Source organism: Chelonoidis abingdonii, chromosome 20, assembly GCF_003597395.2.
Source record: "Chelonoidis abingdonii isolate Lonesome George chromosome 20, CheloAbing_2.0, whole genome shotgun sequence".
NCBI lineage: Eukaryota > Metazoa > Chordata > Testudines > Testudinidae > Chelonoidis > Chelonoidis abingdonii.
Genome location: NC_133788.1, coordinates 5526190 through 5553552, shown reverse-complemented (window position 1 = coordinate 5553552; position 27363 = coordinate 5526190). Strand labels below are relative to the sequence as shown.

The window sequence follows — 27363 nt, the reverse complement described above, 5'->3', positions numbered from 1 at the left end:
TGTTATGTCAGTGGCATCTTTATTTTAAGAGCCTTTATTTTAAAGCCGCTCTCTCTACCTTGGCACAGGAAGAGCTGACTGGGTTTGACCCAAACAAAGCAGTTCTGAACAAGTAAAGCATCTGCCACACACACATGCTCAAAGAGAAAAAGGCAAACATGACAACACTGCTGCATCACCTTCCTTGCAGGGACAAAGGCGCCGGGGAAGAAATCAGTCCGTCTTTGACATCCATTTCGAAATGGAAATGTCTGCAGTTGCCTGTTTAGGACAGAGTGGATTTTACTCCCATGACACCAGAGTGCAAACGACTCTGGGCAACTCACACTAACACACCTAAAGCTCGGGGTTTGTTATCACCCTCTATCCAGCCAAAGTTCTGCAGCCCTCATCACCACAGCAGCTGAGCCCCTCCCTGTCTTTAACGCAGCAACCCTCACAGTACCTCTGTCAAACAGGACACGTTCCCAGGGAGGGAAAAGGGTGAGTCAACCCCCCTCACTGAGGCAGCCCTTGCTAAGGTTCAGGACACAGGCACGTCCCTAAAGCAATACCCCTCTAAAGGATAATTAAGCCGACGTAAGTCCCCATATGGACAGCGCTAGGTTGGTGACAGAATTCTTCCATCAACCCAGCTATCGCCTCTCAGGGAGGTGGATTACTGATATGGATGGGAGAACCCCTCCTGTTGGCGCAGGCAATGTCTACGCTCCACTAGAATCTGACCCACGTGTTTCTAACCGAAACAGTGCCAAGCTGGGGAACAGTAAAGTTTAAAGCTTGGATTAAACCCCCAAAGTCAAATAACTCCAAGGCCTTCGGAGTACAATAGTTCTCTTATGTTTTGCAGATGCCTGATCATTTTGTACCACCTGCCTGAACAAACAGCTGCTCGTAGAGTGATGGTGGAGGCCCATCAAGCAGAAGCCTGAACAGCTGCAGAACTGTTTTTACTGTGGCACAAACAGGAAGAATTCACTGCAACAGTTTACCTTAAAGCGCCTTGGCTATAATGGGGACATGATATGAAGTATTGTTTTAATGGGAACCGTAACACCTAGCTCTTTTCAGCAGTACATCTCCAAGCACTACTCAAAGGAGGTCAGTAGCTTTATCCCCATTTTACAGATGGGAAAACTGAGGCACAGAGAGACAAAGTGATTTGCCTGAGGTCACCCAGCAGGTCAGTAGCAGAGGCAGGAATAGAACCACGGTCTCTTGGGTCCTAGTCCAGTGCCCCATCCACTAGGCCACATTGCTATGCTGTAAGTACACTGAAGTTGAGGGAGGTTTGACTCACTCAAACTAACCACCTGAGCTCAACCCCAGGGGGCTGGGCAAGCTTTGACTTGTGTGGCTAGCAAGGTGGTGTAGTGGCTATAATCAATGGGCTGTAATGAAAACTCTTCCCACCCACCCCTTAGTAGCCTGAGAAAACTCCTCATGTACCCACCCAGCTGGTCTTCTGTCCATGCTCTGAATAACTAGAGCTAAAGCTGCCAATGTGAATAAGGAAGCAACAGCAGGACAGAATCACTGAGCTTGGGAAAACTGTTTCTACAGAAGATCTGTTCCTCTTTTCACCAATGTTTTAAAGGTTGCCCAGGCTCGCTCTGCAGCACTCTGTATTGATCTATTAGGATGCAAATGGCCATGCCTGACGTGATTCTGAACAAAAGAAACCAGACTGAGCACTACAAACCCAGCCCCAAAAATACATTTCCTGCTTCAGACTGGCCCAAACTCGCAGTTACTTGTGTTTTTACAGAGGACACAGAAGTCTAAATCAGATCTCAGTCAAGAGAGACATTTTGCGTTGGGATACTCGGCCCCATGGGGATGTCTACACTCCAGCTGGGAGATGCGTGCCCCAGCCCGGGTAGACAGATTCGCACCAGCTGCGCTCAAGCTAGCGCCCTGAAAACAGCAGTGTGGATCCCCGCCCAAGTCAAAGCCTGCCCAGCCCCCTGGGTCTGAGCATAGGCGCATAGCCCGGGACTGCGCATGCCGCAACAGCCACACTGCTGTTTTTGGCAGGCTGGCTTGAGCGAATCAAACCTCCCAGCTGCACCCATGGATTGTTAGCAGTTAATCCTGAGCAACCTCAGGAATAAAATCACCTGCTCACGTGAGACCACATGGCTGGGTACATAGCACACAATGAAAATTCTGGACTCCCATTTCACAGAATTATCATCACACTCGCTAGATTTCTTTCGGGTTTTTTTAACAAAATAGGAAACAATAGAAAGTGGTTTGCTATCCTCTGTATCTCAGCTGAGATCAGGGCTCCACTGTGCTATGCAAACACAGTGAGAAAGTCCCTGCCCTAAAGCGTTTACCTCCTTGTCTACAGACAAGACAGGTGACTGGTGGGCAGGGCCGGTGCAACTGTTTAGGCAAACTAGGCGGCCACCTAGGGCACCTAGTGGTTGGGGGCGCCTAAAAGTCCCCTCAGACGAGGAGATGGAGTGGAAGTGAGCTGAGCTGGGGAGTGTGCGGGGAGGGCTACCTGCAGTAACGGGGGGGAGGCACATAGGGGAACAGCTCCCCTCCCCAGCTTACCTCCACTCTGCCTCCTACTCAGCGCTAAGTCTCCTACAATCAGCGCTGCAAGCCTAGGTGGGGAGGAGAATTAGAGCAGTGCCGGGGTGCTCAGGGGAAGAGGGGGAGCTGAGGTGAGCTGGGGCGGGCTGCTCAGGCAGGGTTAGCTTCCGCGGGGGGAGGCCTCCCCAGGCAGGGTTAGCTGCCATGGGGGGACAGTTGGGAGAGCGGTTAGCTGTCGCGGTGGGGAGGGTATCTGCTGCGGGGCGGCTGAGTTAGCTGCCGTGGGGGGGGCGGGGTTAGCTGGGTGGGGGGTGCAAGGTGGAAGTTTCGCCTAGGGCGGAAACTTCCTTGCACCGGCCCTGCTGGTGGGAGGGGAAAAAGAGGAAGTTGCAGAGCAGGAAGGGAACCCAGCTCTGATTCCCTCCTCCTTGCCCTAGCCACTACTCCCTGCTGCTTCTCACATGGTGCTCCACCCTGACAAATGCTGAACATCTGCCCACCTCCAGTAAAGTCAATGCAAATTGTGGGTATTTGGCACCACACCCACATTACTGTGTGTGTCAAACCACTGTAAACTCACCCCCGTTTGATTAGCTTACAGCTACGAAAGCCTCCTGCCACCACATGCTGCTCAACTGAACATTTGGGGCCAGAGCTACCCTTGGTTTAATTTGAGTCACGTTAATGGAGTTACACCAGGGATTACGTTGGCCCGCTATATAATTATTACATTGTCGACCAGCTTCCCACAGCAGCGTTAGATCTTCCTTTATTACATCAAGGACACTTCTTACCAAACTTCAGCGATTTATTCCTCTCTGTAATTAACCAGCGTGATACAAAGAGCATTACTACGCTGCGGATCCCATCGCTTTGAAATCCACCCTGTCCCACTCCTGGGGTTATCTTCTGAAAGCAGCCAAGCTTCCAACAGGCCCAGGCACAAGCAATTGTAAGGTGCTGACTGTACTGTAGTTTCTTGCTGCTACACATCCGGCTGGCACCGTTCTTACGGAGAGGTGTTGCAGCTGCCAATTTCCAAGTGCTTTGCAAAAGAAGGGCGGCGTCCCCACCCCCATGTTACAGATGGGAAAATAAGGCACTGAGAAATGAAATGACTCCCAAAGGCAACCCAGCAGGGTAGTGGCAGGGCCAAGAATGGACCTCCCCGCCCCAGTCTCCTGAGTTCCCATCCAGTGCCCTACCCATTGGGCCACACTGTTTCCTGCTCCTCTCTGTAATTACCTTGATCTAGCAATGATTCAAGGGACTCAGGAATTTAATCTATCTTTGAAAAACGTGTTGAACGCCTCTGCACTGCCCAGGATAAATGTAAAATTAATGTATTTCATTAGCTGCTCCCGCTGCTGCAAAAGAGCAGACCCCCTGTTCAAACCATATTCTAATCTGCCACGTTCTTGCCGTTCTTGCCTGTGTAAAGAGAAATACACATTATAATTGTGTTTCAGACCTAGGTATCCTCCAGGGGAGACACACGGTTGCAGTTCTGCCTATTTCTTAATTCAGTTACATTCAATTAAAGCTATACTCATCTATGGACACTTTAATTCTGAATATGAGCATCCACACAGGGGTTTAATGTGATTTAACTAATCCACTTAAAATTCACTTGTATTAACTTTCCCGAGAGCCCCCCTCTCCTTGTGCACTCAAGTCTTTGGACAGGAAATACCCAGAGACGAAAGGAGGGCAAACTTGTTCATTGGGTGGTTGCTCTGGAGACCCAAATCTCTTCACTGCCCCTTGTACACACAGGTCAGCGTCACAAAACCCAGACTCTGAACTGTCATCAGACCAGTCGGGGCTCTGAGCGCGGACTCCAAAACCGGCAAGAGTATGTCACAACGGAGATGCATCAGCAGAGCTCTGTGCTGGAAGCTCACCCAGACACCCAGCTCTTGCCAGGGTAATTAGTCCCTTATGTTCACTGACACTGAATCAGCCACAAACAGCAACATTTCCCTGAAACGTACAAGAGACAAAGGAGGAGACCCATATGGACTGTGAGGGAAGAAAAGAAGAAACATTTTGCGGAAACAAACCTTAGCTGAGGAGGGAAAGGGGAGGAGGGGGAAACTAGTGTATAAAGTAACCCAGGAATGTCACAGCTAGAAGTAAAATGAAACACATTGTGAGAGTCAGCTGCTCCGGTTTCCTCTAATACAAGGGTATTACAATATTTTCTGTTGGAAAATGGAATTTCACAAGCTGGAGAACAGAACCCCAGACAGGAATAATTAACTGGGCTTCCGACTCAAGTCCATCCCGTGGAAAGAAAGGGAGAAGCCATCCACGGCTGTTTGCTTGGGGTAAAATTGTCCAGTTCACAGCCTGCCTTTTATATTTGCTGCTATTTCAGGCCCAAATTACCCTCACTGTCCCCCTTCCAGTTGAACCCCTGTGTGTAGGGTCAGATGGGGGAGGGAGAACACAAGAAAACCCCCAGATTTTCAAAATCCAGAGTTAGGAGGATGCCACAAGGCATCCAGAAACATCCTCTGACACAAAGAGTTGCACTGCCATCCTTTCCTGAAACACAGGGTTTGAGCTTGCTCCTCCGATGCTACTGTCCTCTCCCCATCAGCGCAAGAGCATGGTCTCTGGAGCCACCCCAGAGTCTCCCCCAGCTCTGCTGATAGCCATCTGCCAGCATCAAAGAAAGGAACAGCTTTTCAAGTGAATTTCACATGGAGTGCACCCGAAACAAATGACAAGGGAATGGCTAGGATACAGGCTAATATTAGATATCGTCCCCCCCCCCCCCCAAAACCCCACAGCTAAGGCAGAAACCTCCACAGCCAGAAGCTCACAGAGTAAAGGAAGCCAATAAAACTCTCACCTTCCAAACCAAGTTCCAGTCCCACAGATTTGGCCTGACACTCTCCTCACAGCAACATCAAGCTGTTCTCTCCTGCTGCATGCACTGACTCTAACAGCCAGACGATGATCTGGAATGGGCTAGGGTCAAGCCACAAAGGCAGATTTCATAGTCTGCAGATAGGACCACTCCTGTCTCACCTTTTGCAGGTGTGTCTAGTTTCCCACACCCCTCCAATAACCCGGAGAGTATAAGCCATATTCCCTGTGGTGTTGCATTGTTCCCAACAGATGCCTGATCAAGTAACCCCTCCACAGCCTCTAAAAGACTTAATGGGCCATGGATTACTGTGAGTGTTGTGGGCAGCACACTGTCTGCAAGTAAAGTCAGCCAGTTTCATGACTTCACCAATGGGCACCCCCACCTGCCAAGCTACGGACCAGCTTCCTCCAAAGCCACCTTCAATATACTAACAGCTCACAGCCCTTGGGCCTCCAGGACTGTGCGACTCTCAGTCCAAATCCTAACCAGGGCCCTAGTGAGCAGTTTTCAATGGGTCCCAAAAGCTTAGTGTACGTGGGGAAGAGAAGGAAATGCAATGGCTCTTTGGGCGCTCTGGTACTATGCTACTCAGTGGGGATAAAGAATCAACCCAGTCCAGCATCAGTGACAAAGCATATTAGTTAGGAGAGAGCTTAGCTGAGCATCCCTTAATAATGCTCCTGAGATGACAGAACAGTTTGGTTCTGTTTGTGAACCAGTGTTTCCAAACTGGCTGTGTGTTTCGTACAGGAAACAGAAGCCCACGAGACATGAGAGGGGCTGTATTCTTCCAGAGGAATGCCTGTCTCCTTGCCCGAATCCACAAAGGTAGCAGAAATGAGCATGATCAGGAATCAGTTACTCCCCCTCCTTGATTTCACAGCAGCACTTATCCCACAAACAGCTCACTCCACCCTCCTGACTAACAGATTTACCTGGGCATAAGCTTTACCTGGGCATAAGCTTTCGTGAGTAAAAAACCTCACTTCTTCAGATGCATGGAGTCCTGTAACTTTCACTCCACGCATCTGAAGAAGTGAGGCTTTTTACCCACGAAAGCTTATGCCCAGGTAAATCTGTTAGTCTTTAAGGTGTCATCGGACTCCCTGTTGTTTTTGTGGATAAAGACTAACATGGCCGCCCCCTGATACTTGACCACCCTACTGCTAGTACCTAACCTAGTCTTAGGGAAGGTCTGTCTTTGGGTGATGTCTGCAGTACCCCTCTGTTCATGTTCATTCCTAAAGCCTCCTTCCACAAGGATCAGTACGCACTTCGCAAACGATGTATATAAATGCCCCACTGAAATGCAGCCACCTCTGGGGAGGAAAGTCAGCAGCCAGCTAGGCCAAAAGCCTAGCGCACTGTGTAGCAGTTTGGAAAGAGAAGGGGAATTTGGGACAGGAAGAATCTTTTCCTCGTATGCAAAATGCTAGAGATTTAATGTTCAGCCAGGGCTTCATCTGTAAACGTCTCATCTGAATGTAGACTATAATACCGCAACATCAGAAATCAGAGTAAATGGTTCTTCTTAAAATCAGGACACTGAGGCTCAAAAATAATTAAAAAAAAAACATTCAAATCCCCCTTACTACCATCCTCTTGCATTAACAATACAAAGCACTTAAAAAGTCCTATAGACTATTCAACCTTCATGTTGTTTATATTTTTACACTGGATCAGCCTGGACAATTCAACTAGCCCAGTGAACTAGCAAGTTCGTGTTGAGATTCTCCTGCACACACATGATGCTGTTATTATTACAGTGAAACACACACAGCTCTGTAAACGGACACAGCACTTTACAAACACATGGGCTCAGGCAAACTTTCACTGGACATGAACTTCTCCCACTTTCTTTCCAGGAGGCCACTCACACAAGTAACAGCTACCTGAGTAATACTTTGCAGGATCGGGCCCACAGATAAATCATGTGTCAGGTCCACAAACAGCTTTGCAAACACTGCTAGGGGAGGTTTAAATCCACAACAGGGAATTGTTGTCACTGGAAATCAGACAAAAACAGTCACAAAAACGTTTCCATTAGTCCTAGTTTTGGTAATGTCCTTTTTAAACCACAAATCTAAGAGTCAACAATATTTAGTGGTTTTCATTTATGTAGCTCCAAACGTTTTACAGAGGAAGGTCAATATTATCCCCACCTGGAAAATGGGGAAACTGAGGCACGGTGTGGTGAGGTGACTTCCCAAGGCCACACAGAAACTCAAAGGCACAACTGGGGAAAGATTCAAAGTCTCTTGACTCCCGACCCAGTCCCAAAGGAGTTCTTTGAATTCTGCTGGGGGCAGGGGAGTTGTGGACAGAGGAAAGAAAGCCTCCAGAGAGCCAAGGAGATGCCTTTGGAGTCACTGCCTGAGTCCTGGCATTGTGATCTTCAAACCATGCAGACTGCACGTTTCAAGCATCTGAAACTGACTTAACAGGCCAAGCAGGTTTCTTCTGTTTTCCTGAGCAGAAAGCAAGCAGTGCGGAGAGATGGAATGCAACCTGTAACAAACTGGCCCATGAATTGAAATAGTCCTTGCAGCAAAGCATACTACAACCCATGGTCTTTTGTACAGCCAACAATTCATTTTTTACATATAGATACATTACAACTTGCAAGCGGCCAACCTGCAGAGGTCTCTGGGCAATGCACAAAACAGCGGGACAGATAAGAAGCAGCTTAATTTCTGAAACAGTTTTCAGAAACCACTGCCTGCCGTTATTTTGGGATCTCTATTCAGCTGTCCTCTCCGCTACTGGGAGAAGTGCACTTCTCCGCATGAGGCCTGGCCAAATGATGCACAATAGGACTGAGAAAATTCAGCTCTTTAGAAAGCGCAGAGAAACCAGAACGATTTCAAGATTATAACAGCTGGGAAAAGAGCCCCCGACTTCTGAATTGCTTCCCAGTGGGACAGGAATTCTCTCAATCTGACTTTGCACCACAACAAGGCTGCTGAGACAGCAGCTTCCTCTAGGAGTGTTAATTGCACCTTGGAGAGTTTAAAGAAATGTTATTTAGTGATCAACAGAGCTCTGCAGTTTGGATGGAGTGACCACATTACATTGGAGTTTTACTTTCAACTCAATTTGATTGTTCATCAGGAATAGCTTTGTATAGCGAATTAGGGAATCATTCCCGCTTTCAACGCTCCCTTATTTGTTCTGTAGTTTGAGAGAGGACGGGAGATGTTATTTGTTGATGGGTGAAGGATCTGAAGTATCATAAAAGCGGCACATAAGCTACATACAAGAGCAACAGCAGTCAGGAGAACCGAAGTACCTCTGCACTGGAAAAATATGCCTCCAGCCAGCGAGTCTCAGGGTTTGTCCACACTGCAGATAAACCACGCCAGTCCCAAAATCACACACACAACTGGTGGTACAGTCTCAGAGCCTGGATCCACTTACTAGGGCTTGCGGGGCTAAAAATAGCATTGTACATATTCAGGCTTGGACTGGAGCCTGGGCTTGGAGACCCACCCTGCTCACTGGGTTTCAGAGCCGGGCCTCCAATGTCTACCCTGTTATTTTTAGCCCGATAGATAACTCGGACTCTGAGTTGAGTCTCGCTACTGCAGGCTCCTCCCCGCCCCCGTTCAAGTACTGATAAACCCCTAGAAGAGTGTACTCCTGACTCCTGTGGTGGTGTGACCCTGGGGAAGTCCCATCTGTGCCTCGGTTTCCCCATCTGTAAAATGGAACATATATCTACCTCCTGGGTGGGAGGGGTTTGCGGTCTCAGCTCTTCTCTGTTTGCAAAACACTTTGAACAGAAGGTGCTTTACAACTAACAATCCACCTCTTACTGCTGCTATTTGTGAAGGGAAAGAATCCTAAGCAGATTGGAACGATTCTGAAGAAAGGAGGCCATCAGCTTGTTCCACTCGGGGAACTGAGTCAGGCTTACACTTCTGCAGCTGGGAGGCAGCAAAAATGGGATGTGTCACAAAAGATCTGTGTCACACTAAAACTCAGAGAGGAAGCAAGCAGAACAGGGCTGAGAGGTGCATGTTGGCTTGGCAGTTTACAGAGCCTCATCAGGTCAGGTATACACTGGAGTCTCCTCCCTCTCTTAACAGATAAACAGGAGAGGGCATGCTCAGCTTCACTGCTTTCCTGGGAAAGGGGGTAGGAACCACTTCAAGAAATGTAACACCATGACATAGAAGTGGGGCAGCTCTAGGGTGAGCAGACAGAAAGTGTGAAAAATTGGGACAGGGGGTGGGGAGTAACAGAAGCCTATGTAAGAAAAAGCCCCAAATATCAGGACTGTCCCTATAAAAATCGGGACATCTGGTCACCCTAGGTAGCTGTTAAAGGCAGAACAATGAAATGATCGAGAAAAACTCCTGCACCCACCTCTGCACCCAGTTACAACACAGTCGCCTCCTCCCCAACACAGCCACAACGCTCATTGAAACACTTACCTTGTAGCGTAGGCAGGAACCAAACATGTCCCCCCCACGGCTCCCTTTGCCACGCTGTAGCCCAGTTCAGGAGACACAGCTAAGAGCCCACTTACACCACAAGATGGAAACCTGTCTCATCCGGCTCAGGGAACAGCCAACCGTGTAGTGGCTGTAGCATGACCAGAATTCTACACCGGGGAGGACTGAAGTAAAGCAGAATCAAGTGAGACCAAATCCCTTGACAGAACACAGGACCAAGTGCAGCACTTCTGCTCCACCTCGGCTACTCCCTTGAAAACATTCGGAAGCCGTCCGTAAGCCCCCACCAGAAAGTGGGCTCAGTGGAAAGGGGAGAAAACAGAAGCCCCCAGCAGCCAGACCTCACGAGGCAAGCCTCTGATTGGGTTTTCAAAAACTGACCTTTTTGCTGTGCTTTCAGTCCTGCCATGTCAGGCAGACGCTGCTCATGGCTAAGGCTAAGATTCTGTCATCATTATTTTTTAGTAGAAGCCGCAGACAGGTCACGGGCAATGACCAAAAATCCACGTGACCTGGTCTTAACTTTTATTAGAAATAACTATGACAAAATGGGAAGTGAGAAGGGTCCAGTACCCACGACCACTGGGGCTTCTGGGTCTCCCTGCTGCCACTGCAAGCTGGGAGCTGCACGGGGTGCCCCTCTGGTGCAAGCCTCCTCCCGCACCACTGGTGGTGGCTGGGAGCTGCAGACAGGGCTCCCCACTGCCTACATTGGTTCGGAGCTGCAAGAGCTCCCTGCTATCCACAGCGGCTGGGAGCTGTGCGATCCCTTGCTTCCCGGCAGCCAAGAGCTGCTGGACCCCTGCCAGCTGACACCTCCAGCCAAGCTGCCCCGGGGTTGAAGCAGAAAATGTCACAGAGGTCTCAAAGTTATGGATTCCGCGACCTCCGTGACAAGATCTTAGCCTTACTCACGGCATCAGAGCACATGGAGAACAAACTGCGTCTCTGATTATCCAGTCAGACCTCAGCATTAAACCTGATAAAGCTGGAGGCTCTGTCAAATATAATGGGTCAAATTCATCAATGGCATCACTTCACTGACTTCAGATACACCAGAGATGAACCTGGCTTAGTGCCTTCAAAGGTGAGCAACACAAGAAAAACAACATTGGATTTATGCTTTCCTTGTTTTTAAATTCTTTCTCCTGATAAAAGACCTTCCCAGATTTTTTAATTTCATAAAAGCTAAACTTAGAGCTAACAAGGAGGGACTTTCCTGGATGACCTACTGGCAGTCTCAGATGCATGCCGTGAGCACTCTCGGTCCTTCGTTGACAGGACGGGGTTCTGAATGCGATTCTTTTACAGCTGGCTGTCTCAGATGCATGCCGTGAGCACTCTCGGTCCTTCGTTGACAGGACGGGGTTCTGAATGCGATTCTTTTACAGCTGGCTGTTGGGGGGTGGGGGGGGCTTCTCTGTTAACTCAGTTTTAAACTGCCTGAATAAAACCCTGTCCCTTCCATTGACCAGCTCCCCCTTCCTGGAATGTGCCACATCAGAATCCTATCAAGTTCTCCAGGAGCCCATAGAGACTTCTAGAGAAGACCTGGCCTGGATTTCTAATGCGAAAAAACAAGCAGGGAAGGAGAATGCAAGAGTTTCCTTCCAAGCCACTTTTATCCATCACAAAGCAGCCAGACAGGGCAAAACTACATTTTTTCTCTTTCCTTTATCATATCCAACCACAGTTACGTGGGTCTGGATTCACATGCCTGCTACATGGCAAATTCTAGCAGGTTAGACTATGCTCTCTCGAAAGCCCTAAACGCACTCAGTTTCTGTACCTGACTCCGTTAGATGCCGACAGTCCTGGGCTTGGGCCTCCAGCTCCCCCAGGTTGAGGCAGCGCCCATGCACTCTGTGTATTGAGTCTCGGCGCTGACCTTGCTCCAGACAAGGTTGGTTTGTTATAGGGCACAAAGCCGAGACCAGAAGAGCTTAATGCAGCTGTCCGACTGGAAACCTGTGGTACAGCCGATGAACTGGGGAGGTTTATCATGGAGTGCCGATAGCGCGTGGTGATGGGGCCAGTTCCACTATTCAACAAGCACTGTTGACAAGAACAAGCCACTGCCATGTGAAGGGGCCCTGTGGCCGTGGTCACTGGATACGGGGTGTCCACGCGCCTCTGAATACCTCGTCGGAACTTGGAGGTCTTGTTGGTCTGGACCAGCAATACAAAATCAATGTCATAGTTGTAGCCCAAGGAGCTTAGGTCTACATGCCGAAGACCATGCGTAAAGGCTTGCTCCAGGAACACACAGACCTTCATCTCATATGGAGACCATCCGCCTTCGTCATTCTGCCACTCCCACACGATGCCCTGCCCGGCCGCAGAGTCTTGAGAGAAGAGGTGTCTGCGGACGGATCGCATGGTTCCTGGTTCAAGAGAAACAGAAACTGAACGTCAGTTAAAACCACGCAAAACCATGGAAACGCAGTATCTATGGAGAAGTGGCATCCTAGAGTGCTTTAAAAGTGCTTATGGGAGTCAAGTACCCAACTCCCTTTGACTTTCCATGGGAATTCGGCATCCACTTACTTAGGGCACTGTAGGAAATCACACACAAAAGGGACAGTGGAACTTTGCTGAAGTGACCACCAAAGGGCCAACCACGAAGGTCTGGTTGCTTAGTAGATGTGGGCTTTTGGAGGTTGAACAATCCTGGGAGATGCTTTGAAATGGCCACTTTGCCAGGTACCGCACCCACACATACACACGTGTGTGCAACAGTCTGAGGCAAACATGGGAAAGCAGTTTGAAAAGTCTAGAGAGAGCAGCTGTTCATACAGAGGGAAGGGGAACAAAACCACCGCAGAGTTGCTGGTTCAAGGGTTATTCTAGACCAGTAGCGGGAGCTCAGGCCTGCTCACATATCAAAGGTTCTGCTTCCCAGCAGCAAAGTGATCTGAGACGCACATTTCCCCTGGTTATTTTTATTAAAACCAGCTCAAGGAGGACAGAAACCAACCAATAAAAGGGGAAATTAAAAGTCAGCAAAAATGTCCTCCCCCAGCAGGGACTGAACCAGCCCAGGCAGCGGCAGCATCAGAGGGGCCCCCAGAACTCCGCTCCTCCATGGTGCTAGTGTCTTTGGGGATGAACACATAAGGGGCGGGGGGACCAGGGAGGCATGAGCAAACCTTCACGTTCACAGAGGAAGGCTTTTCAGCAGCTACAGCGCTTGTACAGGAGAAGCACCCAGAGGAAAACGTTCAAAAACACTCAAGTGGCTCACAAGCCTAAGTCAATCAGGCACATCGGAGCCTCAGTCCCCATGATTTCAATGCCTCCTAAGTGCCTACGTCACTTGAGAAAATGGGACTCAGGAGCTAAGTCACTTAGATGCACTTGAACATTTTAGTCTCATGGGAACTCCCCTGGAGTCAGCCTCTTCCTACATTGCTCTGCGGGTTTGGTTTGAATTCTGGGATAATGTGTTTGGTTAATCATATTTTGCGCTCTTTGGATACAGCATTGTGACCAGTGTTGGGCTGTAGTGATCTGACTTTCAGGTGTGTGACTTCAAGACCCTTTATAGAAGTGCAGAGCTGTTCTAGTGACTCACTCTGGCAACCAGATCAGGAGGGTCTCATTAGCTCCAACTCCAACGCAACAGGCTGAGAATTCCTTCAAGGTAAAAGAGCCAGAAGGAAGGGACAAGTGGGTCAAGGAACATCCCTAGGAACAGATGGCTCAAGTGAACGCTTATGTCTGTAAGTGCAGTCTTACCTTAGGGTTCTATTACATAAGTTAAAAATAAAGACAGACATTATGGAATATAATCTATCACGAGCACTGCAGGGAGAGCAGGCTGGGGACTTCCCCGATTTACAAGAACCTGTCATCCACGAATGCCCAGACACTTTGCAAACATTAAGCCTCATGACCCGGTGAGGTACCCATTTTATGATGGGGAAACTAAGGCACGGTGTCAAAGTGATTTGCCCAAGGCCATCCAGTGAGTCAAAGACAGGACTAGACAGGAAAGGAACCCAGGAGTCCTCACTTGACCATTGGACAACACTACCCCTCACATACCCCATTACATGTGTCCACATGAAAAAGAGTTTCATGATTACTTTAAAGCACTATCACCAATTAATACGACCTCAGTATCCCATATGATGGTTGTTTTGTGGTCCTCCAGCATATTACGGAAATTGGCTACGTGGCTCTGGAGGCTCAGAAAGTTACAGATCATTGTTTTAGAGGTTAGCTCAGCAAGTGACCTGCTCCACACAAGAGCACTGACTGCTCACAGTTTACTCTGCTGTAGCAACAGAATACTGACCCATGACAAAAGAAAACATGTGACCAACGCTACTTAAGAGCTACTGAAAGCAAAGGCCCTGGGAACGTTACTAGAGCTCTAACCTTAGATCCAGCCCTTGCAGCTCAAACATCGGGCTTGGAAATCCTAGTGGGTCAGATTCTCAGTGTAACGCTGACATCAAGAGATAGGCTGACCAGCCGAGGAGCTGGCTCTGGGATGGGAAATCAGAGTACGTGCCCCAAAGCAAGTTCCAGGAACTGCGCCCAGCTTGCTGCTCCCTGAAAACGAAGGAGGGGGTGTGATCTTACAGCACACCTGGATCTGCAGCGAGACCCACAGGTGAAGGAATGCAGGGGCGGGGAGAGGAACGGGGATGAGATCGCAGCCTCGAGGTGCAGCAAAGTCAAAGATTTAAGAGAGGCGGAGCAAACCTCACCCCTGACAGCTAGCGCGGCCACCCAGAGAGTCTGTACCATGGACAGTGTGTGAAAATGATGGTGGGCGATTGATGCACAGCTGGGGGCTAGCGTTCAAAGGCAGCAGTGATATCCTACTGTCCTAGCAGACCGCAGGATAAAAGCAGCAACAGGGCTTTCAGAGCACGGAACCGCAGCACATACCACCCCCAGTTGTGGGAAGAGGTGGCTTTTGGGACTCAACATACAGGGTGAGGTGGTACCGCCCTGTGATACCCAGCGGGCAGGACATTGGCCGTTCTTATCTTGGCCACACAGAGAGTGGTAGCTTTAGGACAGTTCCTGAACCCGCCTGATATTTACTTCTAGCTATGCTGCGCAGACCAGCAGCTGAGGCTGGCTTCTAATCCAGCGCCTGAGATCCGCCTCTGCAGCTGTCGCTCCCTTTCTATGGGGATGTTAGACCTGTTAACACTGGCTTCCTGTTATTCTTCCTCGCTTCCTTTGAAGAGCCTACTTGTCTGTCTAATAGCAGCAGGGAGAATGCAGTGGCCTCTTTTTCACTCTGTTTAAAGATTTTCATAGGAACGTTTCCTGTGGAGTTTATTTCATCTCCAGCGCATCACAAAGGTCAGCTGGCTGATCATTTACAAAACGTTCATGTCTAAAGGCAGGGAGCCTTGCTCAAACAGGGGAGCTTTGAATATAACTGCTCCACCAGAAGGGGAGGGAGTGGGGACAAGAGAGTTTTAAAGGATCACACTGAAATGCAAACTGAACAGGTGGCAATGTTTCTGCGGTCCCTGCAGCAACGGATCCAAATCCCAGCCAGGCCATCTCGGTCCATCGTCCCTTCAAGATCAATTTACTGAGCTCCATGCACTCCCGGGGAGAGGACTTTCAGATAAGATCCTCAAAACAGAGCCAGCAGCCTCGACATTAAAGGTTCCATTATAGTTTCATATGAGTAGAGGTTTGACCCCAGGGTCCTTTGCCAAAACGTTCACTCTGTCACCCTAGCTGCTACCCTCCCTCCACCCCAGAGCTGGCTGCATTTCAGCAGTCCCTGCATGAATATAATTTATGAAGCGCTGTGGAATCTTTTCCAGTGAAAGGGACTAAAGAGAAGCATCAGTAGCTGGTTTCAGAGAGATTGCCCCTCTCCTGGGGGAGGATATTCTAGTCACAGTTTGGTCATTAGGACAGAATGGTGCTCCCTGGGTGGTCCTCCAGCCCAGCTGCTCACAAATATTCCACCTACCCCAAGAACCAGATCCAGTGCTGAGGCCATTTGAACTCATCACGTAGCGGGGACAAAGCCCATTGCTTTTACTGATTCAATCACCTTGTCAGAAAAGGGCCAATTTCTGAGAGTAAATGGGGGGCCCAGAGAGAAGGGATCATTGGCTACTGTGGAGAGCAAGACCTGAGAGTTAGGACTCCTGGGTTCTGGTCACTAGTCCTGGTGCCTGCTTGGTGAGCTCCACAGCAGTTTTCAGAGAATTATGAGCCCCACCCAAACAAGGCTGCTGGGTGCCTAAAGAATATTCAAAGCTACTGCTGCTAAGCCAGCGACAGACACTCCCAAACACACTCATCTTGCTGATGACATCTCTCACCCAGGACACCTTCCTAGCCAGGTGTCAAAGCCCCAAGTACCTTCCAGAGCAGTGCCCAGCCCAGTTGTGTGTTACTCACCCTAACATTAGAGCAAGAAAGTAGGAATATGGGCCGGGAATATGATCAAGAAGGCTATGGTCTTCCTTGCTTACAGGCCTGTCATTTAGGAATCATCCGATCACCCCTCACGCTCCGTGAACACAGCTGATTTACTGGATTCAAGACATCTGAACATTTCTGCCCTTCTCTAAGGCCCTCACAGCGAACCAAGCCTTGCCACATCATGGAAGGCAGGTGTTCGCTCTGATTTACAGATGGGTAAACTGAGGCACAGATAGGCTTGTGCTTTTCAGAAGTGGCCACTAATATTGGCTGTTCACTTTGAGACACTCAGGTCTGATTTTCCAGAGGTGATGAGCACAGAAAAACCCTATCAAAGCTGTAGGTGCTCACTACTTCCGGGAGGTGGGGGTGGGGGGGAGAGCCAGCCCCTAGGTGCTAAAGGTGATCATCCAGATGTAATGGCCACTAAACGGTTGGCTCGAGTGACCTCCTTGGGTTGTGCAGTGAGTCAGGAGCAAAGGCGGGAACAGAATGCAGGTTTCCTGGAAACTAATCCTGCACCTTGCCCTCAAAAGCCAACCTCCCTCCCCCCTGGAGAGAGGGGAAAAACAATGTGGGAAAGGAAAATCCATGTGAAGGGGCAGTGTTCTAGCACTTCCCTATGTCATTCTGTGGGGACTGCAGGCATTAGCTCAGCAGCGTTCACAGGGTGGTAGGCCAAGCCAGAGCGGGTGGTGCTGCAGCCGGGGAGCAGGGGGACAAGGGAATCGAACACAAGTGTTTTAATCACAAAAAGGTCTTTTTATGCAACTCCTCTGAAGGGATATGCAACGGGAGGAGGGGGGGGGAAGAGGGCATATGGTTCTAAGACCCCAGCCTTGCAAAACATTTAAGCACATGTGCAATTTTAAGCACGAGTGATCCCAGTGAAGCTTTAAGTGCATAGTGATCTGAATGCATCCAGGAAAGAGGTTTCTTACCTGTGTCCTGTCGGAACTGCATCAGGCTTGGTATGTCGATGACATAAGGGGCGAGCGTGGCATCTGCCTGCCCCAATGGGATACTGCTGCTGGCCAGCCCGGCTCCTGATCGTCTCCCCTTCTGCGCAGGGGCCTGGAGAGCCTGTTCGATAAAGCTGCACACGCTCCCTCTGTATGGCCTCCACCTGCCGAACTCATCCTGCCATTCCCATACAGCCACTGCAGGCAGGGCGGTATGCCCTGGCACGGAATTGGGGAGCCCAGGTGGCCCAGCAGAACCGCTTCCGGCACCCAGCGCTGCTGCCATTTTCCAAGGTCTGAAAGCAAGCCGAGTCAGAGCGCGTTGTTCATCCACCTTCAAACCATCCTCTCCAAAGGCGTATGTCAGGCCTGCAAAGAGAGAGACAAGACATAAAGCGCTAATAAATAAATTTGTTGGCCTCTAAGGTGCCACCAGGACTCCTCGTTGTTAGAGCTAATAATTACAGCCCTGAGCAAAGAGCAGGCAATCCTGCAGGTAGGTGGCAAAGTCTATGAACCTGGGAGGAGGAAATGCAGGTGTTTCTCCATGAAAGACAATGGGGAGGTGAAATCGCTGAACAATCCAAGGGGCAGTGGTAACTCAGAAGCGAATCAATTTCAAAACCAGCGGGTTAAATGTAGTTTGGGGTCCTACCCAGGCCAGAATCCTGCTGCCAACGTTGAGGGGTTTACAATCAAACCGACAGTGTAAGCTTTTGGGGGCAAAGACTCTCAGGGTTAGACCCCAGGCACATTATGTCAGCACTGACAAGCAGGCCAACATGTGGTGCAACAGGAACCCAGGATTTCCAGTGTTATTCGTTACGGGTATTGCCATAGATCTAGAGGTCCTGATCCAACACACAACCAAAAACCAATCACTGCCCTCCTCCCCATGCCGCAGTCAAAGGGTCAATCTGTGTGTCACACTGTATGCTAACAGCCTTCTAAAATGACCTGGGTCCTGAAAAGCTCAAGAGCAGGGCACAATTTAACCAACAGAGCAGCCATCAGCCGGCTGGAAGGTTTCTTCCATCACAGTCAGAGGCATGCGTCCGGTGAGATGCAGGTAGCAACGGAGCCTCCACTGGCGTACACAGGCTCTGGGAGGTGGGTGCTGTGGTTTGTTATTTCCAACTCATCCATATGGAATAAAGCAGAGCCACCCAGATGGCTGCGTTCACAAGAGGAGAGCGATGCATTTTAAAGAAAACGACAGCTAATGAGTCATTCCCGTGCAGTTCTACCCAACGCCCCCGGGCTTACAAGCCGCCGCCAGCAAATAAGACCCTCCCTCAGATAATTTGATTTAAAAAAAAAAAAAAAAAAAAAAAGCATCTTGAGACATTTGCTGCTATCACTTAGCACCCCCCCCCCCAATGCCCCGGGGTGGTTATTTTACAGCTTGGAATTAAGTCACTTCAACAAACCCCAGGTGCAAAATCTCAACAGCTGCCTCATGTTATTTTTACACTGGAGTTCACACACTGCTACTCAGCATTGCTGAGCCCTGCTTGGATCATCTCAGTTCAGAGCTCTGCTGCAGAGTCTTCCATCTCATCCGGTGCCCAATGTATGCAAGCAGGGGGTACTCTGCGCCCCACTGGGAAAGGGACCTCTGTACATGAAGGGCTCCTGTCTTTCCAAATATAGGGTGGCCTGGATACCCATCAGCAAAGCAGGCCATCGGGGGAGGCTCTGCTTTGGAGAGGGTCACACAATTGATTTGTGCTCCTTTTAAAATGTAGCGGCAGCAGAAGGGGAAAAAAAAGAGGTCACGGCAGAAATAGATCTATTAACACTTTCACTTACGTGGTAGCTTTCACCCAAAGCACTACCGCCACAAAACCGAGGTGGGGTAGACAACCTCTTTACCTACTGTACAATGAAATCCTGGGTCACGATTGGCTGAAATGAGTCACGGAACAAACTGTCTACTGTTGACCTCTGAGGAGTCAACAATGCTTAGCTAGCCGGAGGAGCAGCAGCTGCCAATCAGCACTAAATATGCAAATCAGGGCATCCTGATTGGCTGCAAGTGAGTTCAGTGTAAACAAAAATTCACTTCCTAGTAGGTAAGTGATACTGGATCAGAAAACTGAATCTAAAGGGATGTGGGCTCCCTAGTTTATGCACCTAAATGGAATTCTAGCCTACAGCTGTGTGCAAGGATTACGAAATAACAAACGCAAGTTCCATGTCTTGGGCAAAGCACTTTGACAACTTGACATTAAGGCTGTACGTTTCTACTAGGTACAGAAGGGTATTGGGGTAGGGGATTCCTAAGGGAAATCTGTACTTTCCTTTTTGTTTTCATTAAAGAAAACACTCAACCCATCTCCCAAACAGTGACACATACATTTTACAAAGCCTGGAAATCCAAAGTTAAGGTCACGCACACCCTGAACTGTGATCCTCACCCCTTGCATATCTACCGTTATTGCGTGTAAGATGGAAACAGTTTGAGGTAAATTGTGATAAGGACTTTATGAACTTCTCAGTCTGGCTGCTGATCTCTCATATATCTAACATCCACTGCTTTTCCGTCACTGACCAGTAGAGTCATGGAACAGTGAAGCATATGGCTGTGGTTTTGTATGAACATATCTCCCACAGATCTCCCACGACACCACATGCCCATTGCGTTAGCTACTAAATTTTAGTGGTCCAGCTCTTCAGAGATCTGCAGGCCCAGATGTAGTAGCTTCATGTCGGTGCTACATCTCACAGCAGAACAACTTTGCTTTTAGTTTTAAAAAACACGTTCTCCCCTGTTATTAACAGCACTTTAGATTGCAAGTGTCTAGTTTATTTTTCACCATTCAGTTACTTGATTATTAACTTGGGCTCTTATCCAGCAATCAGACCTGCACAGGTGGATCTCTGACCCTGGGGCAGAGCCTCATGTAAGGATCCACCCACCTGGATTTGACTGCAGGACTGGGGACTCTGACAACAAAAAGTTTGGTAAGTTTCAGGTTTTTTTTCTCCTTCACAGTCACTTCCTGCTTCGCAAGCCCTAGCAGAGGGCAGCAGAGCTGGGTTCACAGCACTACCAGGCAACATTCAAGCCAAAGTCTGTTTCCACTGAAATTTAACACACAAGCTGGAGAAAAAACAAACAAACCCAACAACTATCCAGTTGTGTAAAAGCCTTTTAAAATACATAACAATCTGAACTTTGGCTCTACAATCCAGCTGACAATGTCCCTTTAAAATGTCTAGATTGAACTCATCAGTGATGTTAAAAACTCAGTGACAATGTAGCCTGCCTCACAAGTGGAAAAGAAAAGTCCAGGGAGCCCTAGATCCATGCTGTGGATGTAGGCAGTTTTCAAGTGCTGACAGAGTGGGATTCTTTTAAAGCACAGGGCTTTTCGGCATGTTATTCAAACAGGACAATGCCCAGGAAAGATTTGCAAGGATCATTAACATCACACTTAGGAAACCCGAGGTCTGCAAACAAACTACTACATATCCTCACGGTCAATAGTTTTGAATATTTGAATTAAAAGATTCCTAGGTGTCTAAGCGAGGGGTCTCCAACGGGCTAACAACTCAGCATCAGGAGAGCGCGTTTGTTACAGGACTGCAGGAAGCCCATACCCCCCGCAATTTGGAAACACCAAAGGGAAGATCAAATTAACAGCCCTGCTGCTACACATGGTGCTTGCCAAGCCCCACAGCAAATCAACTGAAATTTTGGTTTCATTCTGCTGTGAATTTACAGGAGCAACAGAGGCACTACCATGATCATCAGCCATTGTTCAGAGCTCTCTGTGGGTGCCAGGGGAGATACCTGGAAAGAAACAGGAGTATCCACAGCTGTAGAGAAATCTCAGGTACTTGCGCTATTCCTCAGCACTATAGGCTAAATCCGGCCCAGCCTGATCCCACCTGGAGCAGCCAGGTGAAATTTACTAGGATCATATCTGTCTTATTCATAGATTTTAAGGCCAAAATTCTGATCACCTGGTCTGACCTCCTGCATAACACAGGCCAGGGACTCTCATGCAGTGATTTTTGCATCAAACCCTTAACCTCTATGTTGGCTACAGTAGATCTTGCAGAAAGATATCCACCTAGACTTGGGGGTTCAGGGAATGATATGGTCCATATCCCCAACTTGACCTAGGATTCATAGAATCATAGATTATTAGGGCTGGAAGGGACCTCAGGAGATCATCTAGTCCAACCCCCTGCTCAAAGCAGGACCAATCCCCAAATGGCCCCCTCAAGGATTGAACTCACAACCTTGGGTTTAGCAGGCCAATGCTCAAACCACTGAGCTATCCCTCCCCCCAGGTGAGAAATGACCATAGCTCTTGCCTAGGAATCAGGAGACCTGGGTTCTATTCCCAGTTCTGCCCCTGACCTCCAGTGTGACCCTGATCAACTCATTACCACTCTGTGCCTCTGCTTCCCCTTAGACTATAAGCTCCTTATTGTTTCTGTCCAGTACCTAGCATAACAGGCAAACAGAACCAGTAGAATGATTAGCCAGAATGAGGGGTGAGAGATCCTGAGCAAAGAGGATAGAAGACAAGATAGAAGTGTTTTGGTCAATTCTAGGGTAGCATTTGGGTCTGCATTTCTCTTGGCCGTCAGCAACACTCACCGTGAGAGGTAGCAGCCAAAAGAAACTAAACTAAAACCTGCCCACTAAAAATTCTGAAATCTCTTCATTTGAAAAATCATATTAAAGAAGGAAAATCCCTCTGAGGGAGGAAAATGAAATGAGATACGAAGTGAAACAGGTACCGCCAAGGGTGGGTAAACCTATTTCAGGCACAACCCTGTAGAGGAAATCTGAGCTGTATGTGGTGTGTTCATTTGCATGCTCTCCACGTTGGCTTTGGGATGATTTTTTTGCCCACTTGCCAGGTAAAATTGAGGCCAGAGAGCCACCGGGTTTCACTTACGTCTCCGCTGGTAACTCAGAGGTGAGATTTCATTTCCCCCAAATATAGGGCATGTCTATATTGCAACCACAGGGTGAGCTTGCATCCTGAAGCAGTGAAACCGCTTCAGCATGGACAGTACAGGCCCACCTGGACCACTGGGTAAGAACTTGCAGGGCTGGCCAAGCTGAATCACGCATTGTCGTGACTTCACTGCTCCATTACCAGAGCTGTCTAGATTAGAGCTAGCTTGGCTATGTCCATTCAAGCTGCAGTCATACCTTGTGATTATAGTATTGACATACCCATTGAGAGAATACCTCCTCTCCAGACCCAGGAGTGGAACTATGACAGTGACTGCAGGTAACAGGCTCCAGTACCTATTACAATGAAGGGTTCAGAGTAGGAGGCTGCCCTCTTTGCTCTGGCAGCTGGATTCCAACATGCTTTTAAGAGGAATTTGAAGCTCAACTCCCATTGGCAAGTGAGCCACCGTGCCCTTTAAATCAAATCGGATAACGCTGTCTTCCACCATGGCACATGCCAATCCGAAGCTCAGGGAGACACAAGGGGGCTTTAATAAGACATGGCATGCCATAAGTGTGGATGCATCGGAAGAGATGAACATCGCATTGCTCATATCCACTTGCATAAATACCACTGGGCATTTACAATCATCAGCCGATAATTCGCTACCCACAAGGTTCCTTTCGGAGCTACTCTCAGGCTGTAATATCAAAGGGGGTTTTCGAGGTAGAAATGCAGACCCACATGAATACTAGAGAAAGTATTATTAGCGAACGTGGAGAAGGAAATCAGACAGCCTGATGTAAGCGAGAACTGAACTGTACACTACTTCTTCACACTATGCAATGATAGCGCTTTCACAACAATTAAAAAATTAAGACTGCACCCTGACTCAAGGTCATCAGAATGACTTTCCAGCTCCAGAGCCTTTTCACGATCATCATGAATCATTAGTATTTACAGAAGAGGCCTTGACCAAGCTCAGGAGACACTAAGGCTACACATACAGCGAGCTGGGGTCTGAGTCCCGCGCTCATGTGCCCCCTGTGTCACTGCACCCCATATTCTTCACAGTGATATTACATGACAACGGCATAATTATGATGCATTTTCTACAAGGAGGTGTCATTGGAAACGTTGTGATTTTGCAGAATACAATTATGTTATTTGTGTGCATGTATCATTTTTGTATCTGAAGTTACAAATATTGACTCTGAACCTGTATTTCACATGTAGTCACACCTGGGAAGTAATGGCTGCTATAACTCAGCAAGGAATGCCAGGACCTGTGACCAGATTCCAGCTCGGATACCAGTGGTTTTCCACAAACCGAGTTTGGGACAAAGGGTTCCTGCCATATGCTAAAGCTATATAAGGCAGAGAGTGACTTCACTGGTTGTTCTTCACTCCCCCACAACTGAACACCTTGAGAAGCTCCTAAAGAAAAAAAACTTGGAACCAGGGTGGGAATCCCAAGTGCAACTTGTCCCTTAAGAATCAGCAAGCCTGTTTGTATCAGGCCGGGTGAGAATTTTCTAGTTCATATCCTACCTTTCTAGTATCTTAGGCTTAGTTTGCGTTTTTGTTTATTTACTAGGGGATCTGCTGGGATCTGTTTGCTAGCCCTTATAATCACGAGAAATCTATCTTTCTGTAATTAATAAACTTATTTTATGATTTCATCTAAACCAGTGAGTTTGAAGGAAGTGCTTGGGAATCTTAGCTCAAGGGGCAGGGGCATTTCCTCTCCACACTGAAGTGGAGGTGAACTGGATAATAAATTCATACTGGTCGGCGTTTTGACCAGGGCAGGACGGTACAGCTCTGGGGTCCTTAGCTGAGAAGCTGGTGGTTATTTTGGCTGTAGCCTCTCTATGGTTGGTTCATGCAGTGGCTGGACAGTCTGTGTGTTACTGCAGCTGCACGTGTCCCTACCTGTGTGTACGCTGGTAGAAGTGTAAGACCAGGAGCAGGTCTGCAGCTTGTCACGGTAGCGTGGACAGCAGCAGCAGAGCCATAGCAGAGTACATACACATGGGTTTCAGTGTGTATACATGAGCAGGGGAATCACGCCCCTAGCTCAGTGTAGACGTACTTAATACAGAGCGCTCCCCTCAGATCATACCAGTCCAGAGACCAGCCTGCAAAAGACTAAATTCTCTCAACTACTATTGAAGCCAAGGGGAGCTGAAAGCACTCAGCAACTCCCAGGATCAGACCCTTCATCAGGATGGTTTGCACTCAAGAAACAACGTCAACTCAAAGCTGACCAGCACTTGAGATTCTGTATAGACATGTTTACACCAAACCCAAGAGACATGCAGCCATTCATTTCTTTTCATTCCAGTGGAAAAGGATTTTACACAGATATTTTAGGATGCTGTTCAAATGCAAAACCAGAAACAGTTGCTTTTGGGGGTGGGGTTTTCCACTGAGAGCCTGAAAGCAAAACTGAAGTTTCCACTTTTTAGTTTATATTATCTCAACAAATATTTATTTGCCCAGACTGAGAGAATCACAACAAACAATCAGCATAACAGCAAACAGAAAATTAGATTTTCAACACTACTTCAATTTTAGTAAACCAAGTGCTTTTCTTAACATGGACCAGGAATTCTGATTGGACATATTATTAAGTGGTCAGTGTCCTTTTAAAGAATCAAACTCAGAAATGACTATTTATATGGCAGACCCATATGTAAATAGCACTGTTAGTGAGGAAGAGTGGGCTAGTGGTAATGGTTACTACCCTAGGAATCTGGAGATGTGAAGGAATCCTACCCTAGGAATCTGGAGAGGCGAATTCTCTTCTCTGCCACAGACTTCATGTATGACTCTGGGAGAGACCCCTCTGGTTCTGGTTCTCAGTGGTAACATGGGAATAACACAGGCTGTTGTGAGGATACACACAGTGAGCACCTCACTGTCCTCAGTTACTACGGCAATGGGTGGCCATGTAATACCACAGATATTGCCAGGAACAAGTGACAGTCTAAAGTCCCTTGTGGGTCCAAATGCAGGAGCAGGACCCAAGGGCCTCATCCAGTAAACAGTACCAGGCACAGTGTCCTCAGGGGGCTACTGGTAGCATTTTCAGGATCAGACCCCGAGAAAGAACAGTCCTACAGTTAAGACAAGGGTAACATTTTCAAAAGTACTCGTGACGTACAAGCCTAAGTCCCATTTTCAAAAGTCACCTGGGCATTTGGGGCATGTCTACACAGCAAGCAGGATCCCGCAGCAGCGATCTCGGAGCCCGGGTCTAGTTGTGTAGATGTTTGATACCTGAAGCTTAGGGAGTGGGGTCTTCAGAGCTGCCACGGGATCCTGCTTGCTGTATAGAAGTACTCTAAGTGCCCTATTTCTCACTGAAACTAAGTGAGGGCAGGGGACTAGACTCGATGACCTCTCGAGGTCCCTTCCAGTCCTAGAATCTATGAAAATGGGCCTTTGGCACTTGAAAAGTTAACCCCAAATCAAAATTAATCTAACCCCTCATTTCCATAAAAGGCAGCTCCCACAGAACTTCCCTCTAAGTATCTAAGCAAACTGCTTTAAAAGATGCAAGATTAAAACAAAAAAAATCTTTAGGACTCAGACATTTCATAACTTTTGAGAATGAAAATAAACTGCTATCTTAAAGGGTCACCATCAGTTGAAAACCCCAGCATTTGTCTGAAAGTGCTTTCCCACGGAACAAGCAAAGGCTGGGCTACACACCCAAACTGCTCTGATTGAACTAAATGGGTTTCTAAACAGATTTAGTTAAGTCGGCACAAACCCCTTGCAAGTTAAATTCATATCCGCCTCACAATGTGGACATCCACTTATGAGGAGCTGATTGTGGGTTAGCTTACAATGGAGATGAACTGATTTAGTTCAGCCAGTCGAATTTCTGGGCCAAATGTTACAATAGTGGAAGGATGAGACAACAGCCTCGGCTCCATTCATCAGTGCAGCTTACCCCAGCTCCAAGCAATGACACGCTGCACCAGCTCACATTGGACAGCTTTGCCCATCCATGGGGTTTGCAAGGTACAGCTATAGGGACACGGTAATCAGGACAAAGCCTCTCTCTATTTTTACAGCTTTCACATTGACAGCACCTTGTGCACAGTCAGTTTCACGGTTGCCAGTCTAGTCAGTTTCCCCTGTTGTCTGTGGGGGGTTTGCACACAGCAGTGGGCGAGGGAGGGAGAAACATTTTAAAAAATAGGAACATGTGATTTTAAACCCACACACATTGGCAGGAGGACTTGGGCAGGTGTGAGATCTGAAACTATTACTCATTCTTTTAAAAGTGACTAGCTTTAATTGGTGTCACTTTACACTCTCAGGGTCTAGTTATCTGCTACGAGCACCTGCCAGAGACCAGGGTCCTATCTGAGTGGAGACAGTCGATATCGAAAATGAAAGCAGTGATGTTGAACTGAACATGCACACTCTGCAAGGTGGAATAACATTGACAGATTGTTTGCAAAGCTGGGTGTGCCACGCTGGAGGAGGCTGCGGGTGGAAGACACCCACAGCCCTCTAGGGAGGGGGATACAGAGGAGTACACCAGGGCTTCATGCCCCTGGAGCTGGACAAGCCCTCTCAGAGCCAAGCAGATGGGGTGACGGGAGCGGGGGAAGTGGGAAGAAGATCTCCAGAACACACAGAGGCTGTAAGTGAAGTGTCCACCCAGAGTAATGAGACGTGACCAAACCTGAGGAGCAGTTCAAGCACTAGGCGCAGACAGATCCCCTGAGTCGCAGAGATGTACTTCTCACTAGAGAAAGGAAGAAAGGAAGGGATCAGTTACCTCCATCCAAATCACCAAGGGAACCCCAAGTTACTCCACTCATCATCTCCCTGCCCTCCCAGAGACACCCCCAAGGATCAGACCTCAGACCAGACCAGACCTGACCCCCACCTTCCTGTCTTCCCCCCAGGGGTCAGACCCCCCAGTCACATCCCTGCCCTAATTCTTACCTCCCTCCCCGCAGGGTCAGACCGCCCTGTCACTCCCCTGCCCTCCTACCTACCCTCCCCAGGGGTCAGATCCCCCTGTCACTCCCCTGCCCTCCTACCTACCCTCCCCAGGGGTCAGATCCCCCTGTCACTCCCCTGCCCTCCTACCTACCCTCCCCAGGGGTCAGATCCCCCTGTCACTCCCCTGCCCTCCT

The 27363-nt window shown here is 48.5% G+C and overlaps 2 protein-coding genes across 7 annotated transcripts in view; one reads left to right on the top strand and one right to left on the bottom strand.

Annotated features, from left to right (window-relative positions):
- The window catches only part of DTX2 (deltex E3 ubiquitin ligase 2), a 61618-nt gene that overhangs the window by 32029 nt on the left and 2226 nt on the right, over positions 1-27363 (bottom strand). For 5 of the 6 annotated variants that reach the window (XM_032778029.2, XM_032778031.2, XM_032778032.2 and 2 more), the window contains exons 2-4: positions 26904-26966; positions 17247-17636; positions 11675-12269 (exon numbers count right to left, since the gene is read on the bottom strand). In XM_032778029.2, the coding sequence (XP_032633920.1) occupies positions 11675-12269; positions 17247-17553 (902 nt within the window). In that variant the 5' untranslated portion in view covers positions 17554-17636; positions 26904-26966. Of the gene's footprint in view, positions 1-11674; positions 12270-17246; positions 17637-26878; positions 26967-27363 lie in introns of all 6 variants that reach the window. The other variant, XM_032778028.2, reaches the window with a different exon arrangement.
- Positions 24770-27363, top strand: part of SSC4D (scavenger receptor cysteine rich family member with 4 domains) — a 53250-nt gene continuing 50656 nt past the window's right edge. The window contains exon 1 of the mRNA XM_075059539.1: positions 24770-26861. Within this exon, the coding sequence (XP_074915640.1) occupies positions 26766-26861 (96 nt within the window). The 5' untranslated portion in view covers positions 24770-26765. The remainder of the gene's footprint in view (positions 26862-27363) is intronic.